This window comes from Cololabis saira, chromosome 21 (genome assembly GCF_033807715.1).
Source record: "Cololabis saira isolate AMF1-May2022 chromosome 21, fColSai1.1, whole genome shotgun sequence".
NCBI lineage: Eukaryota > Metazoa > Chordata > Actinopteri > Beloniformes > Belonidae > Cololabis > Cololabis saira.
In genome coordinates, this window is record NC_084607.1 from 18,099,829 (window position 1) to 18,121,954 (window position 22,126).

General features: G+C 38.3%; 2 protein-coding genes and 1 pseudogene across 6 annotated transcripts; all 3 read right to left on the reverse strand.

Moving 5' to 3' along the window:
- Positions 1 to 2,052, reverse strand: LOC133421538 (galectin-3-binding protein A-like; annotated as a pseudogene).
- A 3,630-nt stretch (positions 2,053 to 5,682) lies between these two features.
- LOC133421494 (galectin-3-binding protein A-like) lies at positions 5,683 to 8,756 on the reverse strand. The gene is made up of 5 exons (XM_061711123.1): positions 8,649 to 8,756; positions 7,889 to 8,092; positions 7,597 to 7,731; positions 7,197 to 7,488; positions 5,683 to 7,106 (listed from the first exon to the last, which is right to left on the reverse strand). The coding sequence occupies exons 1-5, from the start codon at positions 8,731 to 8,733 to the stop codon at positions 6,002 to 6,004; spliced, it is 1,821 nt and encodes a 606-aa protein (XP_061567107.1). The 5' UTR covers positions 8,734 to 8,756; the 3' UTR covers positions 5,683 to 6,001.
- A 2,686-nt stretch (positions 8,757 to 11,442) lies between these two features.
- cant1a (calcium activated nucleotidase 1a) lies at positions 11,443 to 20,934 on the reverse strand. Of its 5 annotated transcripts, XM_061711126.1 has the most exons (5): positions 20,794 to 20,934; positions 19,257 to 19,304; positions 14,170 to 14,838; positions 12,458 to 12,661; positions 11,443 to 12,370 (listed from the first exon to the last, which is right to left on the reverse strand). In XM_061711126.1, exons 2-5 carry the CDS (start codon positions 19,276 to 19,278, stop codon positions 12,000 to 12,002), a joined length of 1,266 nt encoding a protein of 421 aa, XP_061567110.1. In that variant the 5' UTR covers positions 19,279 to 19,304; positions 20,794 to 20,934; the 3' UTR covers positions 11,443 to 11,999. The 5 variants fall into 5 exon arrangements, with proteins under 5 accessions (XP_061567110.1, XP_061567113.1, XP_061567109.1 ...); XM_061711129.1 differs by lacking the exon at positions 19,257 to 19,304; XM_061711125.1 differs by lacking the exons at positions 19,257 to 19,304; positions 20,794 to 20,934 and adding an exon at positions 18,524 to 19,010.
- Positions 20,935 to 22,126: the final 1,192 nt, after the last annotated feature.

Below are 22,126 nucleotides of genomic sequence, written 5' to 3' on the forward strand. Positions count from 1 at the left end.
TCAGTATTCTGGTCTCACTACAAACATGTAGGTGTACTGGTCTTCAGGACAAGGATAGGAAAGAACCTGGGTGTCGTTTGTGGAAACGTAAGCCAGGTTGCCTTTGAAGCCCTGAACCTGACAGACATACTTGTTTTGGCACATCATCAGGAGGCGGTTGTCAAATGGGGCATTCCTCTGTGGGGAGAAGGAGTTTATGTGATGCAGCCTGGCCACAGGAAACGACTCGCAACTGAGACCTTTCATTGAACACTCAGTCTGGCTTTTGAAGACATTTGCCTCCCAGGATGTTGTGTTGCCTTGAAACATCAGGCTTTCATGCAGCAGTGTTTTAAACCTGTTTGGAGTGTTTGCGGTGGAAAAGGAATAATAATTAGGATTGCTGTGAGTATACGGGCCTCTATGTACGATGTGAATCGGTTTCGACTTTGATATGATAATGTTTCGTTCCAATTTTTACTTGGACTTTTAAAAGTCATGCTCCACAGCTCAGCGGTGTAGGTCCTGGGTTTGTAATCATAATTTTCGATTTAATTTTGGGCTGGTCAAGTTGTTACTGAAGAGCAGGGTATTGAACTGAAATGCTTTCAAGACATGGTCAAGATAGGTATGCTTATTCAATTTGAAGAGCGGAGAGCTGGACTCCAGCTCACACAGCTTCTCAGCAGGGATCATGGGGAAACGGATGTAATTCAACAGGTTAGCCATGGTTTTCAGACTGGTAAGGTTGGCCTTCTCTGTCATCCATGTTTCTAGACTCTGAAAAAGAAAATACTCATCTGGCACCACCAAATCTGAGCGCCTTAGAAGGCTCTCAAGTAGCTCCACCGGGAGATCAGTCCAAAGTGCAGAGCTGCTCAGGTTTTGGTAGTTCCAAGCCAGGTACTGGATGCAGTTTTCTTCAAGGATTAAGTCCTTGGTCTCAACTGCATATTGGTAAAGAGACACCTGGGTGTAGAAGGAGGTGTCATCTGGGAGGATCACAGAGAAAAGGCGTCCTATGTCCTCCATCAGCTGCTTTACTTCAAACTTGGAGGCCAGTTGATGGAGGCACAGCGCATTGGAAGAGGTAACATCAATCTTACGGGTGTAAAGGTACCTGTCAAAGACCACATTGTTAAATATTTATTATAGTTATTAAAAATGTACTGGTGTGTGGCAAAAAAAAAGCATTTTAGTTTCATCATAGCTGATGAAGGATGAGAAATATTTCTAGCCAGGCTGATTTATCTACACCGTGATGTTATTCAGCCGCTCTGAAGATCTAAAGACTGGGAACTGGGGGAGGATCATTTTGTATGCATAGACTTCTGTCTCAGCCATGTATGGGGTCCCATCACTAATTCTGTTTCAAGTAGGACTCCACAAAAAAATAACAACGTCAAACCCAGCACTATTGTCAAAGATTTGACCGAGGTCATCTGAAAGGCTGATGCTGCGGTCTAGGGATTGAGGAGAATCATTGTCGACCAAATTATTTCCTGGAATCACACAATCATTGGATCATTGGGGCAAACTGCTGAACAAGGGAAAAAACTGGTCCTGAGAAAGAATCTGCTTTTACAGTTATAGATGTGATGGGATGAGCTTAATAACAGGACCTTTTGCCTTGCAAAAGTTGATTTACTTACTGCCTGTTTCACAAATAACTCCAAATATCCTCGTCGTGCATGCAGTCATTCACACCCCAACCTCTAAATCCACAACACACTAGATAGTGCCTTTGCAACGTTAACGTCGTCTAGCCAAATAGGGCCAGTTGCTAAGATGAAAAAAAAAAAAAGTAAATACAGAAGAAAAAATAAATCACAGGACTAAATAAAACATAATACTTTACCACATAAAATGATTAAGCGTTGATCTTAATCAAACTTCCAAGATTATTTCAAATCTTTCACTGCCACCTACTGTTGGACAAAAGACAGTGATGGGCACCTTTTTCATAGTTCTGCCCATAAACAACAGATTTAGCTCTGGGAAAGTTGACCTTATACACCACATGGGCCTGAGTGAGGTCCCACTCATCGTCACACACCGTTCCCCATCTCCCATTATGGAAAACAAGCCATGTGAATTGCTCCAAGACCCGAACCTCACATCACCCTCCTGTGGTTCTGCAAGTTTTGTTCTGAAAGCAAACACAGGCCAAGATAACAGGGATGTTGAACAAACATCCATGCAGTCTAAGCATCATTTTGAGCTGGTTGATCGCAGTCAGAATACAATTAGTGCAGAAATGTTCATGAATGATACAGTTAGAGAAGTGATAAGAAAGTAGCCACAGGTTTTACAAATGAAAGAAAATCATCTAGTGCTTTCATATCTTTGAATTGCAAGATTGTGCCATTATTTATGTTGCAAAAGCTTGGTTTGAATGCAGAAAGTGTGTGAAAATAAAGTTACTACTTGTAGTCCAATTCAGATGATACATTGCAACCAGTGCCAATAAAATGAGCTGCAGACGAGCAGTTGCAAATCCATTAAAGTCGATTTTTGGGCAGTTTGCAGGTTTTGCCATTCATGAGTTTGTTGTCACACATTGCCAAATAGGAATGACATCAGCAATGATCTCACAGAAGCATTTGTTGCAATCTAAGCAGGGTTGCGAAACTGTTTCCAAATGAAGCACCAACCATGTTACTTCCGGATTGATCCGTTGCAGTTCCTCGACAGACTGCTAGAGGCTGGCTCCAAAAACGAGTCAATCACCACTGACTCGAGTTAAAATGTCCAATTTAAGAACAAAAATAAAAATATTTAGCCTATAGCTTAGCATTTATTCAAAAACCATTTTGGTCTCAGTCATCACCCATGACAACTCTGAGGGGGGCTGAATGTTTTTGTACCACACCATGAGAGTTTATATCAAGCAATATATTTATTTCAATTATGACTGATTAACAGTTGGTTCAGCCAATGGCTAGCCCTTGTCACTCACTCATCCGTAATCTTAGCGAAGCAGCTACTCGTTTTTATTAACCCAGCATCAGCTAAATGACACAGTCATTTTTGATTTGAGTCAAGATGCGCAAAACAAAACGTTATATCCGACTGTAAATGTCTGACAGCAGCTCTGCAGATATTTCAGCGCAGTTCGGTTGAAGAGCTGTGAGCAAAAGTAACTTTGATGGACATGTGTTGGGCGTGTCCCATCAGCTTGCTGGGCAACATGGCTGCGCCCCACACGAAGAAAAGCAGGTTTGGCCGGGAAATTACTGTATTTTACCTCTCTTTCCCATCATCCTCCTGTATTACTATTTTCCCATAAATTTCCCGTTTTATAATATAATACATTTTAAAAAGCATTCCGACGCCTCCTTTAAAGGAGCTTGAGGCTCCTTTTAAGAAATGAGACTCTCTAGCGCCACCCTTCACCACGACGGCCGTTGGGGGTACTTCAGCCAACAGTGAAGCCGGCACGGGAGAACGGGGAGAACGCGCATGGAGCGTCATGTGACGTCACATCTGCAGGACAGCGCAAATTTCCCATATTTTTAAATCCAAAACTTGACAGGTATGTACCAAACACATTTGAATTAACCATTTGACTGAAAGAAAGATTATTCACAAGTGGACAACATGAAAGACAGTTGCCTTCTTCTTCTTTTTCTTCTCTTTTCCCCTTCAGGAATCATTCTCTTCTGTCTGACCTGTCCTCTGTTTAACTCTCACATCAACTAGCTGCAAGTTCTCTTTTACCATTTCTATCAAACTTCCTTTTTGCTGTCTGCTTGGTAGCTTCGTTGTCAGCATCTTTCTTTTTCTAGAAGAAAATGTCCAAAAAAAAGAGGAAGTTCACACCAAGGTCACCGTCCTTGGCTAAACTGCCTTGTAGAAAAGACAAAAAAAATAATCTGATGGATAAATCTCAGTACCTAAAGGCCTCAGCATGTTAAATGTTTATATCAGTGAAGATCCAATAAGTAATAAAAATGAACAAAAGAAAGAATAAGCTCCCATATCTCAACTACCTGTTGCTTAAAAAAGAGCATGGCAGCAAAGTTTGAAAAGTTGTATTCTTGGAAACCACAAGATTTCACGAACAATGTCTTTTGAACATATGAAAGGAGTAGAAATTTTGGCCAAAAATTCCCAATGCCATGTTTTGTGAAAACAAACGTATCCTGCAAAATAAACAGCTTTTACCTTCTGTAGCCCAAGCACCGTGTTGGAGGGACACATTTCGCAGCTACCTGGACACCTTGCAACCCATAAGGAGGAGGAGGAATATCTCTTTAAAATCTTTAATACATATAGTTATTTTTTCTGATAATACTTCTGGATCTAGCTGTTGTTTTTACTAAGTAAAAAAATGAAATTGTGTCTTTGGAGTTCTGCTAATCATCTGACGTTTTTATCAGATTTTTTAAAACTGGTCAGGATTTCACATGTCTGTATATATATACATACTATATATATAGTACTACGTACTATATATATATACATACTTCTTGTTGTATCAATAAATATGTTTCCACACAAATGAGACATATTTTGGAGGACTCACTGAGTATGTTCAGTTTGTATGTGTATGTGTAAACACAAGAACAGAGAAACCAGAGGATCTGTTCATTTTGATGAAGACGCATTTCCATCTTCCATCGTATTCTGACACAAAATAAAAAATAGAACATGACAACCCATACTTTGTCTGCTGAGATTTACATTGTGACATCATTTGTTGAATACAACAGGTTTTTGTTTTCACTTATTACAAGAAAACTTTTTTTGTATATTTGTATGTACCGGTAAGTATGAATCTAAAACCATTTGTTTTTTAGTTATCTAAGTCAGAATGCAATCATATATCTGTTAAAAACAAAAATGGTGAGACAAAGTGAGACATCCTTTCTCTCTTTTATTTGAACTATGTTGTCCTCAAATAGATTCTCTGTTCAGGTCTGCAATGCAAATCCAGTTCTTTGTAAAAGGAGATGTGCAGCATCAGCAGTCTACCTCCCTGCTTTCTCTTAGTTTCCTTTTACATTGAAGCAGAACTATCAAGTTGTTGCACAACAAATTTGGGGTCTGTTGCAACATTGTTAGAGCTTTCTGTTTTTTGTTGTTGTTGTACATGTTACATGTGCATTAAAATACAACAGACAGAAAACAAGATTCATAATTTGACGATCACCAAAAAGATATTGCAGGAGGTAGAATTCATTTAGTTTAATCAAAACCTTTTCAATTTTGATGGGTTAAAAAAGCCATAATGTGTGTGTGTGTGTGTGTGTGTGTGTGTGTGTGTGTGTGTGTGTGTGTGTGTGTGTGTGTGTGTGTGTGTGTGTGTGTGTGTGTGTGTGTGTGTGTGTTTCTCTGGGTGCATTCAGTTTCTTGAAAAGGTAAAAAGATAATTGGTCATTTAAAAAAAATGTAAATCTGCATTGTGTTGAGAAAGCCACTGCTGTCTGTTTTATTAAATATATATATAATTTGTGTTGTATAAATAGCAAATTACTATATTGTTATTGACAATTAAACATGGCTAGTTGCTTGATGAGTGTACTGCATGAAAAGTAGAGTATCAGATAATTCAGTATATTTCAAAATCAGAAAACCTGACTACTCTACTGCAATAAAATCCAGGTCCAAGAGGTTTATTTTTGCGGGAATATAACCTCCATCTACATTCAACTCATCTGAAGTTAGTTTCCTTATGTATAAAAATGATTAAACACCAACTTTTCTTGAAACAGGAGGAACTGAAATTTTATTGTTCATACGTTGTTATACAGTACATGCAGTAAAACCTCTAGTTCACTGAGTTTTACTAGAATAAATCTTAATTGGCAACAGACACAGAAAATGATCTGGAAATCACTTAATTAATTTGCCATAAATGAAAAAAGTATTCTACTGATTGATACATAAATTTCATATTTGACACTATAACATGATTTAGAAAAAAAAATCAATGCAATCTACTTATTCATGATAATGAAAAAAAAGGTGACCCATTTGCTCCTGATTGTTACAGTATTTACCTGCCCCCAGTACTCAATCACATATATTCTGGTCTCACTACAAACATGTAGGTGTACTGGTCATCAGGACAGGGACAGGAAAGAGCCTGGGTGTCATTGGTAGAAACGTAAGCCAGGTTGCCTTTGAAACCCTGAACCTGACAGACATACTTGTTTTGGCACATCACCAGGAGGCGGTTACGAAACAGGACATTGCTTGGTTGGGAGAAGGAGTTTAGGCGATCCAAACTAGTCACAGGAAACGACTCGCACCTCAGACCTTTCCTTGAACAATCAGTCTGGCTTTTGAACACATTTGCCTCCCAGGATGTTGTGCTGCCTTGAAACATCAGGCTGTAATGGAGAGGTGTTTTAAACCTGTGTGTAGTGTCAGGGGCAGTAGTAGGATAATAACCATAATTATAACCATTATTATAATACGCCTGTCTGTTGCCATTGTATCTCATTTGTCTCTGTTGTGATGATGAGCTGCGTGATGTTGTGCGCGACATGTCAATAACGGTGCTCCACGGCTCAGCAATGTAGATCCTGGGTTTGTACTCATCAGATTCTCTGCCACTTTTTGGGTTGGTTAGATTACTAAAGAGCAGGATATTGAATTTAAGTGCTTTCAAGACATGGTTGAGATATGCATTCTTATCAGATTTGAAGAGGGGAGAGCTGGACTCCAGCTCACACAGCTTCTCAGCAGGGATCATGGGGAAACGGATGTAATTCAACAGGTTACCCATGGTTTTCAGACTGGTAAGGTTGGCCTTCTCTGTCATCCATGTTTCTAGACTCTGAAAAACAAAATACTCATCCGGTACCACCAAATCTGAGCGCCTTAGAAGGCTCTCAAGTAACTCCACCGAGAGATCAGTCCAGAGTGCAGAGCTGCTCAGGTTTTGGTAGTTCCAAGCCAGGTACTGGATGCAGTTTTCTTCAAGGATTAAGTCATTGGTCTCAACTGCATATTGGTAAAGAGACACCTGGGTGTAGAAGGAGGTGTCATCTGGGAGGATCACAGAGAAAAGGCGTCCTATGTCCTCCATCAGCTGCTTTACTTCAAACTTGGAGGCCAGTTGATGGAGGCACAGCGCATTGGAAGAGGTAACATCAATCTTACGGGTGTAAAGGTACCTGTCAAAGACCACATTGTTGAACTTTTGTAACAGCTTCTCAAAACAAAATGTTTGCATGGTTCAAATTGTCTCATAAGAGTCACCATACCTGATGAAGGAGGAGAAATGTGGTTGACAATGGCTACCGATGTCAACTGTGATGTTAGTCAGCCCCTCTGAAGATCTGAAGAGTGGGAACAGGGAGAGGATAATTTTGTGTGCACAGATTGTTGTCTCAACCTTCTCCGGGGTGCCATCGTCCTGACTGGTTCCAGTAGGACTCTGGAGAACCATCACAAAGTCACAGCCAGTCCCACTGTCAAAGATTCGACCGAGGTCATCTGACAGGCTGATTCTGTGGTCCAGTGATTGAGGAGAATCACTCCTGGTCAAGTTGTTACCTGCAATCACATTGTCATTGGATCAATGGAAACTGCATTGGAGCAAAGTCATTGTCTTGGTGCAGGCATAGAATCCGTTTTTATTGCACCCAATGTTGAGATGCGTACTTCCTGTTTCACAGATAACTCCAACATCTTCCTTGTGTGTGCAGTCAGTTACACCCCAGCCTTGGTATTCACAGGACACTAGATGGTTTTCAGTGCCTTTGCATTTGACATCATCTAGCCAAATAGGTCCAGGAGCTATGATTTGAAACAAAAAAGGCAAAAAAAAAATCACATGAACAAATAACACAAAAGGGTGGCCATGAAGAGGTGACATGGATTGTACATTTGGATTCACACTTCGCAGCAGATTTTTATTGCCATCTGGTGGAGGGTGAATGAAAGTAAAAGGCACCTTTTCCGTAGTCCCCTCCTAAAACAACGGATTTGGCTCCAGGAAAGTTGAGCTGACGACAAACCACCTGGGCATGAGCAACATTCCACTCGTCGTCACACACCGTTCCCCATTTTCCATCATGGAAAACTTCAACACGGCCCTCTGAATTGCTCCTAGAGCCAGATAGCCTCACATCACCGTCCCGAGGTTCAGAGTTCTGTTCTGAAAACAAACACAGGCCAAGATAAGATGTTTATTTACAATCATTTCATGAGAACAGGTGAAGAAATGCTTTATTCCAATATATATATATATATATATATATATATATATATATATATATATATATATATATATATATATATATTTAATATATTTAATATATTAAATATATACATTTTTATACAATATATAAATGTATAAATAAAGTAAAACAGCTCGTTCATCACATCACACACACACACACACACACACACACACACACACACACACACACACACACACACACACACACACACACATATATATATATATATATATATATATATATATATATATATATATATATATATATATATATATATATATATATGAGTGTGTGTGTGTGTGTGTGTGTCTGATGTGATGAACAAGCTGTTTTACTTTATTTATAAATGTATATATTTAATTACTGTTATTATTGGTGATACATAGAATTGAAAGAGGTTTTACTTTCTTTTTCACAGACTCTATGTGCAATATTTTTTCACAAAAATTAGATATAGTTTGGAGGACCCACTCAGCATGTCGAATCTGTATGCCGTCCCAGAAAAAGACAGAAGAAGAAGCAGCAAGAAAGTCCATAGCTGCCGATCAGCAAACATTTCCAACAGCCAGTGTATTAGCGTAATCTGACGTAAAATATTTAAAACACAAAAATAATGCATGAGAATAAATTTTTTTTCAAAGAACGAATATAAAACCACTTTTTGACTTGTTATAACATCAGAAAGCAATTGAATAAATGTTCAAAAGAAAACTGACATGACAAATTTGTATATGAAATCCTTAAATGTAATAAAGCCACATACCTTCTTGTCACTTTTTTTTAAATTCTTGATCCTAAACTGGGCTCCCTTTTCAAGTTTACTCTACAAATGCAGTTGTTTCCACTGGAGGCTGCTTAATATGCACTGTAGCTTCATTAATCCACTCCCCCTGCTTTCACCAAGTTTCATTTTACATAGAAACACATTTCGCAACTGTGTTTCTGATGTTTTTAGTTTTTTTTTTTTTTACCTTTGTCCCAAAAGTTTGTCAGGAAGCATCGAACGTACAAAGTTCAGCAGTGACTTTTTGAAATATAAACAGCCATGGCATAAAGAGTAAGCAAAAGTATTCATCTCTGAGTCCTTTAGTTGAACTCCAAGCCTTCACATGACACATTTCCCCAAACTTAATATCAAACAAAAAAGATGCTTTCATTGAATGTGAAGGCCATGATGTGTAACTGTATTATTGTGTACAGGATGTCCTTCACTGCCAACCACACAGCTTTGTACCATATTTGGAGTCTCATACACCCACCAACCACTTTATCAGGTATACCTGGAATACCTTACAAACTGTTGTACGTATATAAATAAAATCAACTCTTTAATCCTGGATAAGGCCGTAATGTTTGTTGCAATCTGCAATTTTGCAACCTGGCTCCAAATGATAGTTAATATTAAATGACCAAAATATCAGTCTTTACTAACACTCCTATCCCGATCAGGCAAGATAAACCAGGGCACAGACTTGTTTCCACCTATTCAACCATTCTGCCATCAACACTTTACCGTTGAACACCAGCAGCTAAAACGGCTCCATACTCCTTTCTCTCTGAGTTTGAGCTCCAGCACCACTAGCAGGTACCGCACTGATTTCAATCATTTCACCGCCATCTGGTGGAGGATGAATAAAAGTAAAATGCAACTTTTCCGTAGTCCCCTTCTCAGATAACAGATGAGGCTCCAGGAAAATGTATGATGACACTTTCCTGGTCCTGAGTAATATCCCGTTATAAAAAGCCTCAACACGCTCTCTGAATCACTCCTAAAATAGAACAACTTCAAATCACCTTTATACAGATCAGAGATCTGTTGTGGTCGAACACAGGCCGAGATGAAAGAGATGTTAAAAAAACCTCCTCTGAATGATCCCAATTAGGAGACAAATACACGTATAAAATGTGCAAAACTGAATCACAGTCATGTCACGAATAAACTTCCTAGTGTAAGGTTTTACCTGCTAGATTTTGATGAGTGAACATGTTGTATTGCCAAGGATTCATCTAACACAAAACAGGGTGGCAAACACTCTTTGTAATCTGATATTTACATAATTTAAATGTAAAGATTGTGTTCCCATCAACTAAGGAAATATTGACTCAAAGGGTCACATTATTTTTACTTTTTTTTTTAACATTCTAAATCAAAATACAATGAAATCTGTTCAAACACTGAAGACATGTGCATGCATGCATATTAGTTGATTAGTTTTAGTGAATTTTGGCAAAATTTTATTTTTGCCAAAAAATGAAAAAAATTTAATCACATTTTTTATTATTTTACTCTTATTTTTTATTTCATTGTATTCTTGTATCTTGTACTTATCTTATTCTTTTTATTTTATCTTTGTAATATATGCCTTTTATTCAGCTGGTTTTAAATTATAAAGCACTTTGGTCAAACTCAGATGTTTTATACTGTGCTCTAAAAATAAAGTTTGAGTTGATGCGTATACAGCGTTGTGTGAGTCCAACAAATGAATGAAACTGACCTGGATAAAATTGAGGGGATCCACATTTTCTCGTACAATGTTTTGAGGCACTCATTGCAATCAAACCATTTCTGTAATTGTCAATGAGTCTTCCGTACCTGTAGACGAGCCTTTTGGTCCATTCCTCATGAAATGGTACTAATCTGGTACTAACAATACTGTTAATTCATCTAATAAATTCCTTTAGGTGAAGGTGGTCCAAACCGTTGAGGTATTTATATATAAAACAAAAAAGCTTTAAAAGGTTTACCATCTCCCAGAAAGTTTGTTTCTCACCTTGACCTTGGACTTAACCTTTCATCTCTTTGGAAGTTGTTCTGGGTTCTTTAGTTACCATTCATATTATCCATCTCTTAAACATGTAATTGTTTTTTCCTCTTGAGGCCACAGTCCTGTGAAGCCTAAACTTCTGAATTTGCATTAACATGCTTGTGTATCACTTTTTTTCTGATCTCGTCAGGCAACTCTCTCCGTTGACTTTTTTTTGCTCCATGTTCAGTGTGGGTGAACACCATGATACCAAACAGCAGACTGATGACTTTTCACCCTTTAAATAGTCAAACTGACTGACTGCAAGATTGAAACCACCTGCAATGCTAATTACAGGGCACACCTAGGTTTCACATGTTTCTAAGTATTTCCAATCTATTCTAGGGGTACCAATACATTGGTACCTCTGTTGGCTATTCGAGGATCTATTTGATGTACCTTACTGGTGAACACATCATAATCAAAGACCCATGTACAGATTAAAAGACAAGACTGAAAGATTATGAATTTAGATTTTACTGTCACCAAAAGCATCACAGAAAAGACATTGTATACAGTAGAATTTAACTTTTAATCAAAATGTCCTTCTTATTATGTTGAATTAAAATCAGGTCTGGTGTGTACAGAATCGCACTGTTCAATATGAAAAGCTGGAGAAAAAACATCTGTACAGTTATGTGCAATGAAAGTAAAAAAAAAAAAAAAAAGAAAAAAAAAATCACAGTTTTGAGAAATCCATCCTTTGTACATTCATTATAAAATAAGTCTACAGTACTGTGAAGCCCAGTGAAGCCCAGATCTGTCTTGGCAAGGAGATAATTCAACACAATACATGCTGGTAATACTCGATCTGACTTTTTAAAAGCCCTTAAGAAGACAGTGTTCTTCATCGTAGCATTAAGCTATACTGTTTGTAACGAAGACAGTCCTTTAAGGGTCGGAGTAAAGGTTTTACGAGAAGCAGTCAGTGCAGTAAGTTCAGCAGGGACTGAAGTGTAAACAAATTAACGCCACAGTATAGTGGCACCAACAGCAAGACTCAGTATCTCGGAGGACATTATATGAACTCCAATCCTTCATATTTCACATCCCCGATCTTGGCTTCAGGCAGAAGGATGCGCCCATCGAGTGTGAAAGCCATGATGTACGTTGCGATCTTCCCGGCATCCTCCTCTGACTTGAGCGCCAGAATGATCTGATCGTCAGTGTTGGGGACGAACTTGAAGGACGAGAAACCGTGAGTGGGGTTCAGCGAGCCCACTTGGCTCACTTTGATGTCTTTAAAATCTGGCGAGCAGCTGAGGGCGATGTTCGTACCACGACTCTCGTCCGCAGTCTCTTCGTAGCGCTCGTGGCTTGCGCGGCGAGGGAGAAAGAACCAGCGCTGCAGGGTATCGCTCCACGCTGCAGACTCGTGAATAAAATACCCTGTGGAGTTCCAGAGGAATTCAGTTAGGACTTATTCGTGAAGAGAAATGTTGCCAGTCATAAGAAAGGGCAGATCTGAATCCTCACCTGGCGATTTGATCCCTGCGGCGGTCTTCATGGCTGCGTACCGAGGAACCCAGTTCTCGTGTTGTACATCCCCCCTGAAGCCCACCACTTTTACCCACTCCGGATTGTTGTTGACGAACTCGCCCTCGGTGGTGGTCCACTCTTTCCCTAGACCACCAACGTACAGGTGCTCATCCTTCACTGCCAGCCACTCAGCTTTGAACCCTATCAGAAGATGGCACGTGTTACTTCAGTCAACAATGTCGAAGTACTCAATTACATGTAAATGTACATGTAAAATATTTTCCGCACTATAAGGCACACCTAAAAGCCTTTAATTTTCTCAAAAACCGGCAGTGCGCCTTATATATGATCATTACAGTAATTTCTGTTACTGTAGTCAGGGGGATTGTGGGTAATATAGTTTGTGTCGCCGAAGTAATGGCGCTAAAAACGTCAGAAATCATCACAGACGTTCAAGACAACAGCAGCGACGCTGACTCGCATAATGGCGACTTTGACGAGACGGAGTAAAAGCTGATTTTTATTTTGTTAATAAAGTTTGACATACGGTACTTTTCTTCTTGTTTTTTTTTTTTGCATTTGCTGTAGGATTTTGTAGCATTTCCTGTAGCACAGCTCCATCAGGTAGATGCTAACTCAACCCCAGCCACTATAGTATGGTATTTTACCATATACAGTGGTGGACAGTAACGGAGTAAATTTACTTGAGTACTGTACTTAAGTACATATCCAGAGGATTTGTATTTTACTTGAGTATTAGATTTCTTTGGTACTTATTACTCTTACTTGAATACATTTCCGAGACAAATATTTTTACTTTTACTCGAGTAAATTTCTAGGAAGGCTGAAAAGCACTCGTTACTTTCAGGTCTGCTCTTTTTTCTTCTTCCCTAAAATCCTATTGGACACAAGCTGTTTTTGTCAAAGGAGGAGACCTATCACAGTGCACGCTCTCCACTGGGATGTACGTAAAGCGGAAATACGTCAAGCCTCCTCAAAACGATACCGCCAAAGTAGCCTGTGTTTGTCAAGACAGAGCCGCAACAAGTGAAGACAGAGCCGCAACAATGGCTACGCCTGCGTCAGGAGAAGAAAGACAATCCGCTGAGTCGTCTGAGTCTGATAATGAGCCGGACTCGGAGCAGGGACTTTCACAAAATCCTTGGCCGTATCTTAACTCAATGTTTGAGTTCGACCGAGTAAAAAACGAGAGCAGATACAAACCATAGACATTTATTTTCAAATGTTTATTGTGTCTGCCGAAGCAGAACTACCTCTCTGCTTTCAACAACTCAACATCGAATTCTCAGAAACAAGAGTTAAAAGATCCTTAAATTAATTTAGAAAAAATATAGTAATTTACTGATGTGGAAAATAAGAAATTTACTTTTACTCTTACTTTTACTTAAAGTAAATTTAAAAGCATTTACTTTTGGATACTTAAGTACCTTTAAAAGCAAGTACTTTTCTACTCTTACTCGAGTAATATTTTGACTGAGCTACTTTTACTTGTAACGGAGTAAATTTTGACCAGTAGTATTTGTACTCTTACTCAAGTACTGGGGTCGAGTACTCTCTCCACCTCTGACCATATATTTAGTGCGCCTTACATATGGAAAAAGTTTTAAAATATGTCATTCATTGAAGGTGTGCCTTATAATGCGAATACGGTAATTTATACTTGAAACTTACACCTGAATAATACAAACCTTTGGCAACGCTTCCATCCCCATCAGGCAAGATAACCCAGGGCACAGCCTTGTTTCCATCTATAAGATAGACTACACCCGTTCTGTCGTCGACGCTGTACAGCTTCCCGTTGAACACCACCAGCTCAGACAGCTCCATCCCCCTGCCCTTCTCTGACAGATGGCTCTCCAGCACCACTTTCTCATCATCCCATTCGACCGCCACCTTGTCGCCACTCTGGGACACGAGCAGGTACCCCCGTCGCATGTAGCTGAACCATGTCATTTTCTTGTCGCTCAGGGAGTTCGTATCCAGGTCTGCGATGACCCCGATGCGGTAGCGGGTGCCCTGCGGTGTTCGCTCAGGCGGACTGAGAGGGTAGGTGTCATTGTAATGGGAAGTGGACTGCTGGGTGTCGCTTCGACTTGCCTTCCAGCTGTGAGACGCGTAAGAACGGTCACGAACACCAGAGCTAAACTGCATAAACACCAGCAAGACCACGGCTAGGGTGATGAACACGGCCACGATGGGCTTCCATTTTAGGCGGAAACGGGGGTCGGTGGTGTTGGCCATGGAAGCCAACATGGGGAGGTTTCCTACAGAGATTCGCAAGGGGTTCATAGGGTCATTTTGTTCCAGTCGAGTGTAGCCTGGGGAAGCAGGCATGGAGGGCCGAGGTTTGGACGCACCTACGGTAAAGCAGACAGAGAGTAAGTACAGTCCAGTGTTGTACTATCTGTCACAAAAACAAAATATCAGGTTATAGTTCACATCTTGAGATTTCTACTGAGCTTTTTTTGAGATTTCTTTGAGCATTTTTCCATGATAGTTTGGATGCTGGGTTCTAGGGCTGTTCGATTAATCGATTTTAAATCATAATCACGATTATGTAATTAGAACGATGTTAAAACGTGAAACTCGTAAAATCGATTTTTCACTTTTTTTTTTAGTAATTTTTTTTTTTTTTTATTTTTTATTGGAAATATAACTTACTGTATGTTTGCAAGTGCTGATTTGCTGATTTTTTTTCAGAGATAAAACTTTATATTTTATTATATTTTTTAAAACTTTTTTTCAACTTATTTTACAGAGTTTTGCACTTTATTCATTCATTTTGGGGCAAATGTTCAATAAAAAAACAGCATATTTGAAATCATTTATTTGCCTTTTGTCAATTCACAAAATAATCGTAATCGTAATCGAAAATCGGATTTTGAGAGAAAAAAAATCGAGATTTTATTTTTGGGCAAAATCGAACAGCCCTACTGGGTTCTAGTAGCCATGACAAGGGTACAGTTTTTTACACATGGAAGCAGCTGACTAAGCTTGCTAAAATCAAAGCAATACCCATGTTAGACCCATGACGACAAGCTAAAGGAGAATGAACAGGAGCAAAACCTTGCGTGAGAAAGACGTTTAAGACATCCTTTCAATAAACTCTAAAAGGATGTGAGATCACTGGCACATAAAATTGAAAAAGCTCAGAGACCTGATGAAGACAAATTAGGTCTGCTGGGAATAAAGTACTGTGATTCACCAAAACATGGATCCAGGAACATATTATGGCCTGAAACCAAACAGAAATTGTATTACCTGCAAAAAGAATATGGTGTATTCCTGGACATATAATTAAGAAGGGTGAATTCACCTTTAACAGAGATTAACAAACATTGCAGGGGAACTGCAATGTTTGACACAACAACAGTTAGAACAAATGCAAAGGGAAGATGTATATCTGTTTTAGGAGTAAAACTGTGGAACTCATTAGAAAATGACCTTAAACTAGCAAATTCAATAAAAGCATACAAGATATTATTCAAAGCAAAGGTAATAGACACATATATACAAACACAATAAACAAACAATGAAGAATGCACACATGCACGAGATAAAATGACAACTTAAATTTGTTTTGCCGGTTTCCTTAGCATCTTTTCACTTTCTGTTTTCAGAGCTATCATTATTATTATTATCATATTATTGCTATTATTATTATTATTATTACTATTATCATCACCATCATTATTATTGTTATTATTATTATTATTATTATTATTATTATTATTATTATTATTACTATTATTATTATTCTGTGTAGACTTATGATACTTCATTTGTTTTTTTGTATATTTTATTCTGTTAAAAGGTGGGCAAGATAAGCTTTATGCTTCAAGCCCAGACCTTTTCGGTCAAATCACAATGTTGACCAGGGAAAAACCTGTGTTATCTTGTTTGTTGATTTTTCATTTTTGTTTGTGATTGACCGAAATAAATATTTACTACTACTACTACTACTTAAAACCTGCGGATGCTGCATGCAACATCAATGCAGTTGTTGCTCAGTTGTCATCTGAACATCTCAATGCATGCATGAATATTTGGGGATCTTAACCATGCCTCTAACTCTTCCTGCACTTCTAAAATTACAGTTTTTTTTAAAAAACTAACTTTGACTTATTCTCAATCTACTACAGCAATATCAAATCACTTTAGAAGTTGGAAGTTTTTCTTCTAATCAGCTTACACTTAAGGTGCCACCATTGTTTCCTTAGTAAATAGGTCATATTCCTTTGGTGCCACCATTCAGGTTTTACAAGCCTTTTTCCCCTCCCTTGAACAGTCCATAGAAAGTTTCACGGTAGTGCCGTGACGGCACATAAAAGATAAAAAGGTATTTTACATTTATGCCTGCTCTCTTGGAATACCGTGCCTGTTACACTTATTTTGGCTTGTGAGCAAACACACAATATGTGTTCTTGGGTCCTGTCATGTACCACACATCTAATAAATCAGTGATGAGCATACACATACATGAGGGATTATCCTATAACTTTGCGGGAAACTTTACCTGCAATGAAACGTTGCCATTAGGTATTTGATAGTCAAATTTCTTTTAAAGATCTCAGCAACATGGTACTTACATACTTTCCATAAGTAGACTTTTCTAACAACTTTAGTCCAGATGGCAGGTACAGGTCATTCAAGTTAAACTGTAACTTGTCTTTTTTTTTCCTCTCTAAAAAGAGCTCCTACAAGTGAGCTTGTGTTAGACCATGATCACAAGCAGCAAGAAACCTTTCTTTAGGCGTGGCGAAGATTAGGTGGCCACCAATGTGCCCCGTCTACGTGGCAGCTGGGCGTACATTATGACGCTGGTTATGAACAGGTACTTCAAGAAATACACAACCAGACAACTGATATGAGATCTACAATTGTTCCAGTCCTGATGTGTAAAATGTCTGTGCAAAAATCCGTAACAAAACTAGTTACAAATGATTGTGAATAATCCCTTTATTGCTAAAAACCCGGCTTCTCCAATGTGATGATATAATACATGGAAAATGTTCATTTATTATTTACAAAACCTGCTATATTACGTAGGACTACAAGGAAGCTGATTAAAATCAGAACCAAATGGTTCTGGTTTTTTGGACTATCCAGCAGCAATGCATTAAAAACATCTTACATGAAAATTTCTGCACCTTAATCGGAAATCCTTTTTTATTTATTTTCCCTGCTGGTCAGTACATCCTTCATTCCCATGGCCAAAGAGAACGAGCTCCACTGGGTGTTGCATTAATGACATGGGGACTTTGCACATCTTTACCATCAGGTACCATCAACACAGAGTTAGCGTTTTTGAGTTAACACATTTCTTATCCATGACAACAGAATGAGAATTTGCCTTTCAATATTTAATTAGTCGCATTTATGCATATTTTCCTCCAGATGACGAGATTCAAATTATCTTCAGAGCGTTATATATTGTTTTTTATTCACATTTTTGCATCTTTATATAATCTCTCTTTTTTGTTTTGCCTGGTATAAGATTTTATGACAGATATATGTTTTACTTTAACTATTATTTACTAAATTTACTACATTGAACTCTGAAAACACTTGAGGCAATGCTTTTACACTCAATGTGTCAAGTTACTACACATATTGATGGCAAACTTAATAAACCTTTGTGAGCACAGATATTTTCTTAAAAAACAAACAACAAGTCTAAACCATTGTGACCTGTCAGCTGAGTCAATAATCTCAACAAAAGCCAAGCACCGCAGCCGTGCACCCTGTTGTGAGAGGGTCACTGCACACTGCTCTCTGACTTAAAACTTGTATGAGATCTGCTTGGCTACAAATTCCAATGACCTTCAAGATTTGCTTCAGGAGCCCTACTCACGACGTAAACACTGTGCTTTTTTTTTTCCTGAAAGTGCTGAAAGACTCTTTCATTGGGGGGGCCCGGAGCCAAAAAGCAGCTCATTATGGCATTGACATGACGGCTCGATCTCTAAGGCTACATTTCTGAATCACAACCAATAATTCTGCCCTAATTACCTTCACCGAAACTAAAAGCGGTGGGCTCACCTCTTCGCCGCCTCTTGCTAGAATCTTGTGCCATTAGAGTCCTTTCACTATACCCTCAGAGAAGGTCCTGAACTGCAAACGCTCCCTCTGCTCACAGGCTGTGTGCTGTGCAACCATGACTAGGAGTTTTTACTACAATACTCGTGAACTTTACCTACACTTGGAAGATTATTAGCCAGTCCAGAAGGGCAAATGCTACTGGAGGCCAACCCTGTTTAATGAATTCATCAGAGTAATCTATAAAAGGCCATGGGTTAGGGCAACATGTATCTTAACAATAGGACTAGAGGGTTAAAGGTGAAAGGGAACTTAAAGTCTAAACTTTAGTCACTACAGTAGCAGGAATTTTACTTAACAGGGATGGTGCAACACTTCCTTATGTACTTTGAGCTGAGTGAAGACACAGATCAACCTGATAATAAAAACATAGTGACTATAAAGTGAACATCCTCTTACCAACTCCCCATGAGCGTGAGCTTATAAAGATATTTTATGCTTGAGAAGGGCATAAAATGCCACCTCTGGTCACACTGAAGGTAACTATGTTTCTAATCAAAATGTTGCACAATAAAAAGATGCAAAGTACAGGGTTGAGTGATACAAAAACATTGGTAGTTGAAGACATCATCGTCATTATTATTATTGGTTGTGTATTTTTTTTTCTAATTGTTGCTGTTTTGACTCTGACCATGCACCCAAACACTTAATCGAAGCAAGAAACCCCAGAATGTACCTGTTGATGGCAGAGTCCTCATCTATGAACACATTGTTCACAGCCACACTGGGGGAGAAGAGAAAAATACTCAGGAAATAATTCAATCAGCTAATTCTGGCCTATCACTGATGTAATCATACTGACAGTTGGTGGTGTGATTATTATGGATTACAATGCATTTTATAAAATGATTATGTAATGTACCTTTAAAAAAAAAATAATAAAAAAAATATTGTTTACTTGCCACTTTTATGCAGAGTTTGGTCCATTAATCATGTAATAAAATTTCAAAAAGTCCAGGTTGGCACACGAATTAAAAAGGATGTAAACAAGGAGTGGAAATGGCAAGTCTTATCACATCATAATATTAGATAAGCCAACAATAGGACAACTCAAATGTAGCCAATATTACAATTTCAAAGCATGAACCCATGTGATTTTGACATAATTCAGTTCAGGAGTGAACGATCAATATAAGTAAGTATAAGTAAAAAAGGCCACTTCAAAACATGCATTTATGTCAGATCAATAGTTTCATTTTGTATCAATGTTATTGGGTCATGTATTATTATTAAGTTCATGTATTGATGTAGTTTGCTGGATCATTAAAGCCAATCACAAATATGAGTTCTCATGAATGTATGACCAGGCTGTTTCCTGGGCTTCCGTTATGATATAGCTCCATGACTTGACATTGAAGAGAATGACTATTTCTCCACTGAAGAGTATATACTGTATATGGGTTTCTGAAGTGATGGAATGAAATAGGCCACAGTCTTATCACTTATTTTTTCTCGCCTGTGTTTGAAAATATGTTGTTTGACAGGTCATTCTGATTGGCTCGGCTCTGTGACATGACAGGCCCAGACCAGAATAAAATTACTCAGGCAATTAATCTTATCAATTCAATTCAATTCAAATTGGCTTTATTGGCATGAATGGTAGCCATTGTTTTTTATCTCAATTCAAGTTCACGTCATACAGGATTCACAGTTTCTCTGACGTGGACGATACAGTTTCAAAAGATGCAGATCCTGCAGAGAAAGGGGGAGGAGCCTAATCAGGTGTCTGACCACGCCCCCTAAAATTGACCACTATGAACAGCAGTAAAAACAACTTTTGTACTTGAACTGATATTTTTAACCAAAGAATATCACAAAGATTATATTAAGACACCAGGAAATACTGTCATCTTTGGAAAGAAAAGGCAAAAAATATGGCTACTTTAAGTATATGAGATAAAGCAACTATCTGAGGAGGTGGAAAGAAACAGATCAAGGAGACAGAGAGAGGGTCATAAATAGTTTTCTCTAATCTTTGGTTTTAGGGGATCCCTTAACAGCCAAGCCTGTCCTAAACAAGCTACATGCCGAAAGCGTTTACTTTGCTAATGGAGGCAAGCATTTGATTTAGTGCTTTAAGAGTCACTAAAGCCAAGACCTGTGCGCGTATGTTTCTCATGTTCGTGTCCTGCCAGGAGGTGAAGACAGATGCAGCACACAATCTGCTCCTAGAATCAACCTGAAGGTTTAAATTACAGCAGCCTCACACTCACCTCAAATGTGAGAGCGTCTGCTGTCCGTGTGTGGCTGCAGCTGATGTGTCATTTCTCCTTCATCGGCTTATTTTCCTTCTTCTTTCTGGTTGTACGGTCGGACGGCCATCACTTCCTATATGTGCTGATGACGACAGCAGCGCGTCGTGGCAGCGCGCCCTGAACGCAACACGAGTTGTCAAACGCTGCGTTCAGGCGCTGTCGTAAATATTCTAAAATCTACTAGCGTTGACGTGACGTCAGACTACATGTTCTGTACTGTAGCTTCGTTGGTAAATTCAGATTTTTAGGTTTTTTATGTTTGATAAAATTATCTTTAATACAGTAAATAATCTTTTTAAAGGAAGTCAGTTGTGACCCATTTGAAGCTGCCAAGATTATGTGACCCTCTCAAAATAAATAGGGCTAAAAAAAGTTGTGACCTAAATAAACTCAAGTTGTGGACATTTATTATCGATGGTAATTAATCTGCCGAGACATGTTTTACACATAACTTGCAGGGGTTTGTGTATTGAAGCTTACTCCTAAATTAATTACTTACCTGTACTCTACTGCCCTTCTTTTTAACAACTTGTGCTTTTTATTATTTTACCTCTTTTCTTATAATTTTATTTCATGTATTTGTTATTTAAGCGTACCCTTAAATTAAATACTTTCTGAAAACCGCAAATGAGATGTGTACCTGCGGTACTACTGCCCCTAGTTTTCAGCAACTTGTGCTTTTTATTATTTTACCTTCTTTTTCTCATAATTTTAGTTCATTTTATTTATTTACTGTCTAATTATGTCTTGCCGCTTTTAATGTCGATGTAAAGCACTTTGAATTACCTTGATTTGATTGTGCTATATAAATAAACTTGCCTTGCCTATTCTTCAAAAAACTGACCAATTGTAAAAACTACCAATTGTTAAACAGACCTTTTAGTCTTCATACACTAACAGAAAATGTCACTGTTTAGTCAATGAAAATATGTCATGCACTGATTACAGGGGATATGATATGTACAAACATATTTTTCCAGGTTTAAGAGCATATATTTAGGTGTTTAAAATGATTACTAACTCAATATTCAGTCATTTTACAACACTGTCGCTTTAATTTAGGTCAGAAAAATATTAGTCCAGTCAATCTGTGGTTCGACCCAGGGAAAATTGCAATAGTAATCATTCAAGGTTTTATGTGATCCTTAGGGACATCCAAATATTATATTAAAAGTATACCATTATATACTTAGTGGATCAAGGTAAATTCAGGGGTTGAAATTTGGGCCCTTCATGCCATAGCGTCATACAAAAAAATGATGCATCTCTACTTCTGAATATGCTATTTTCA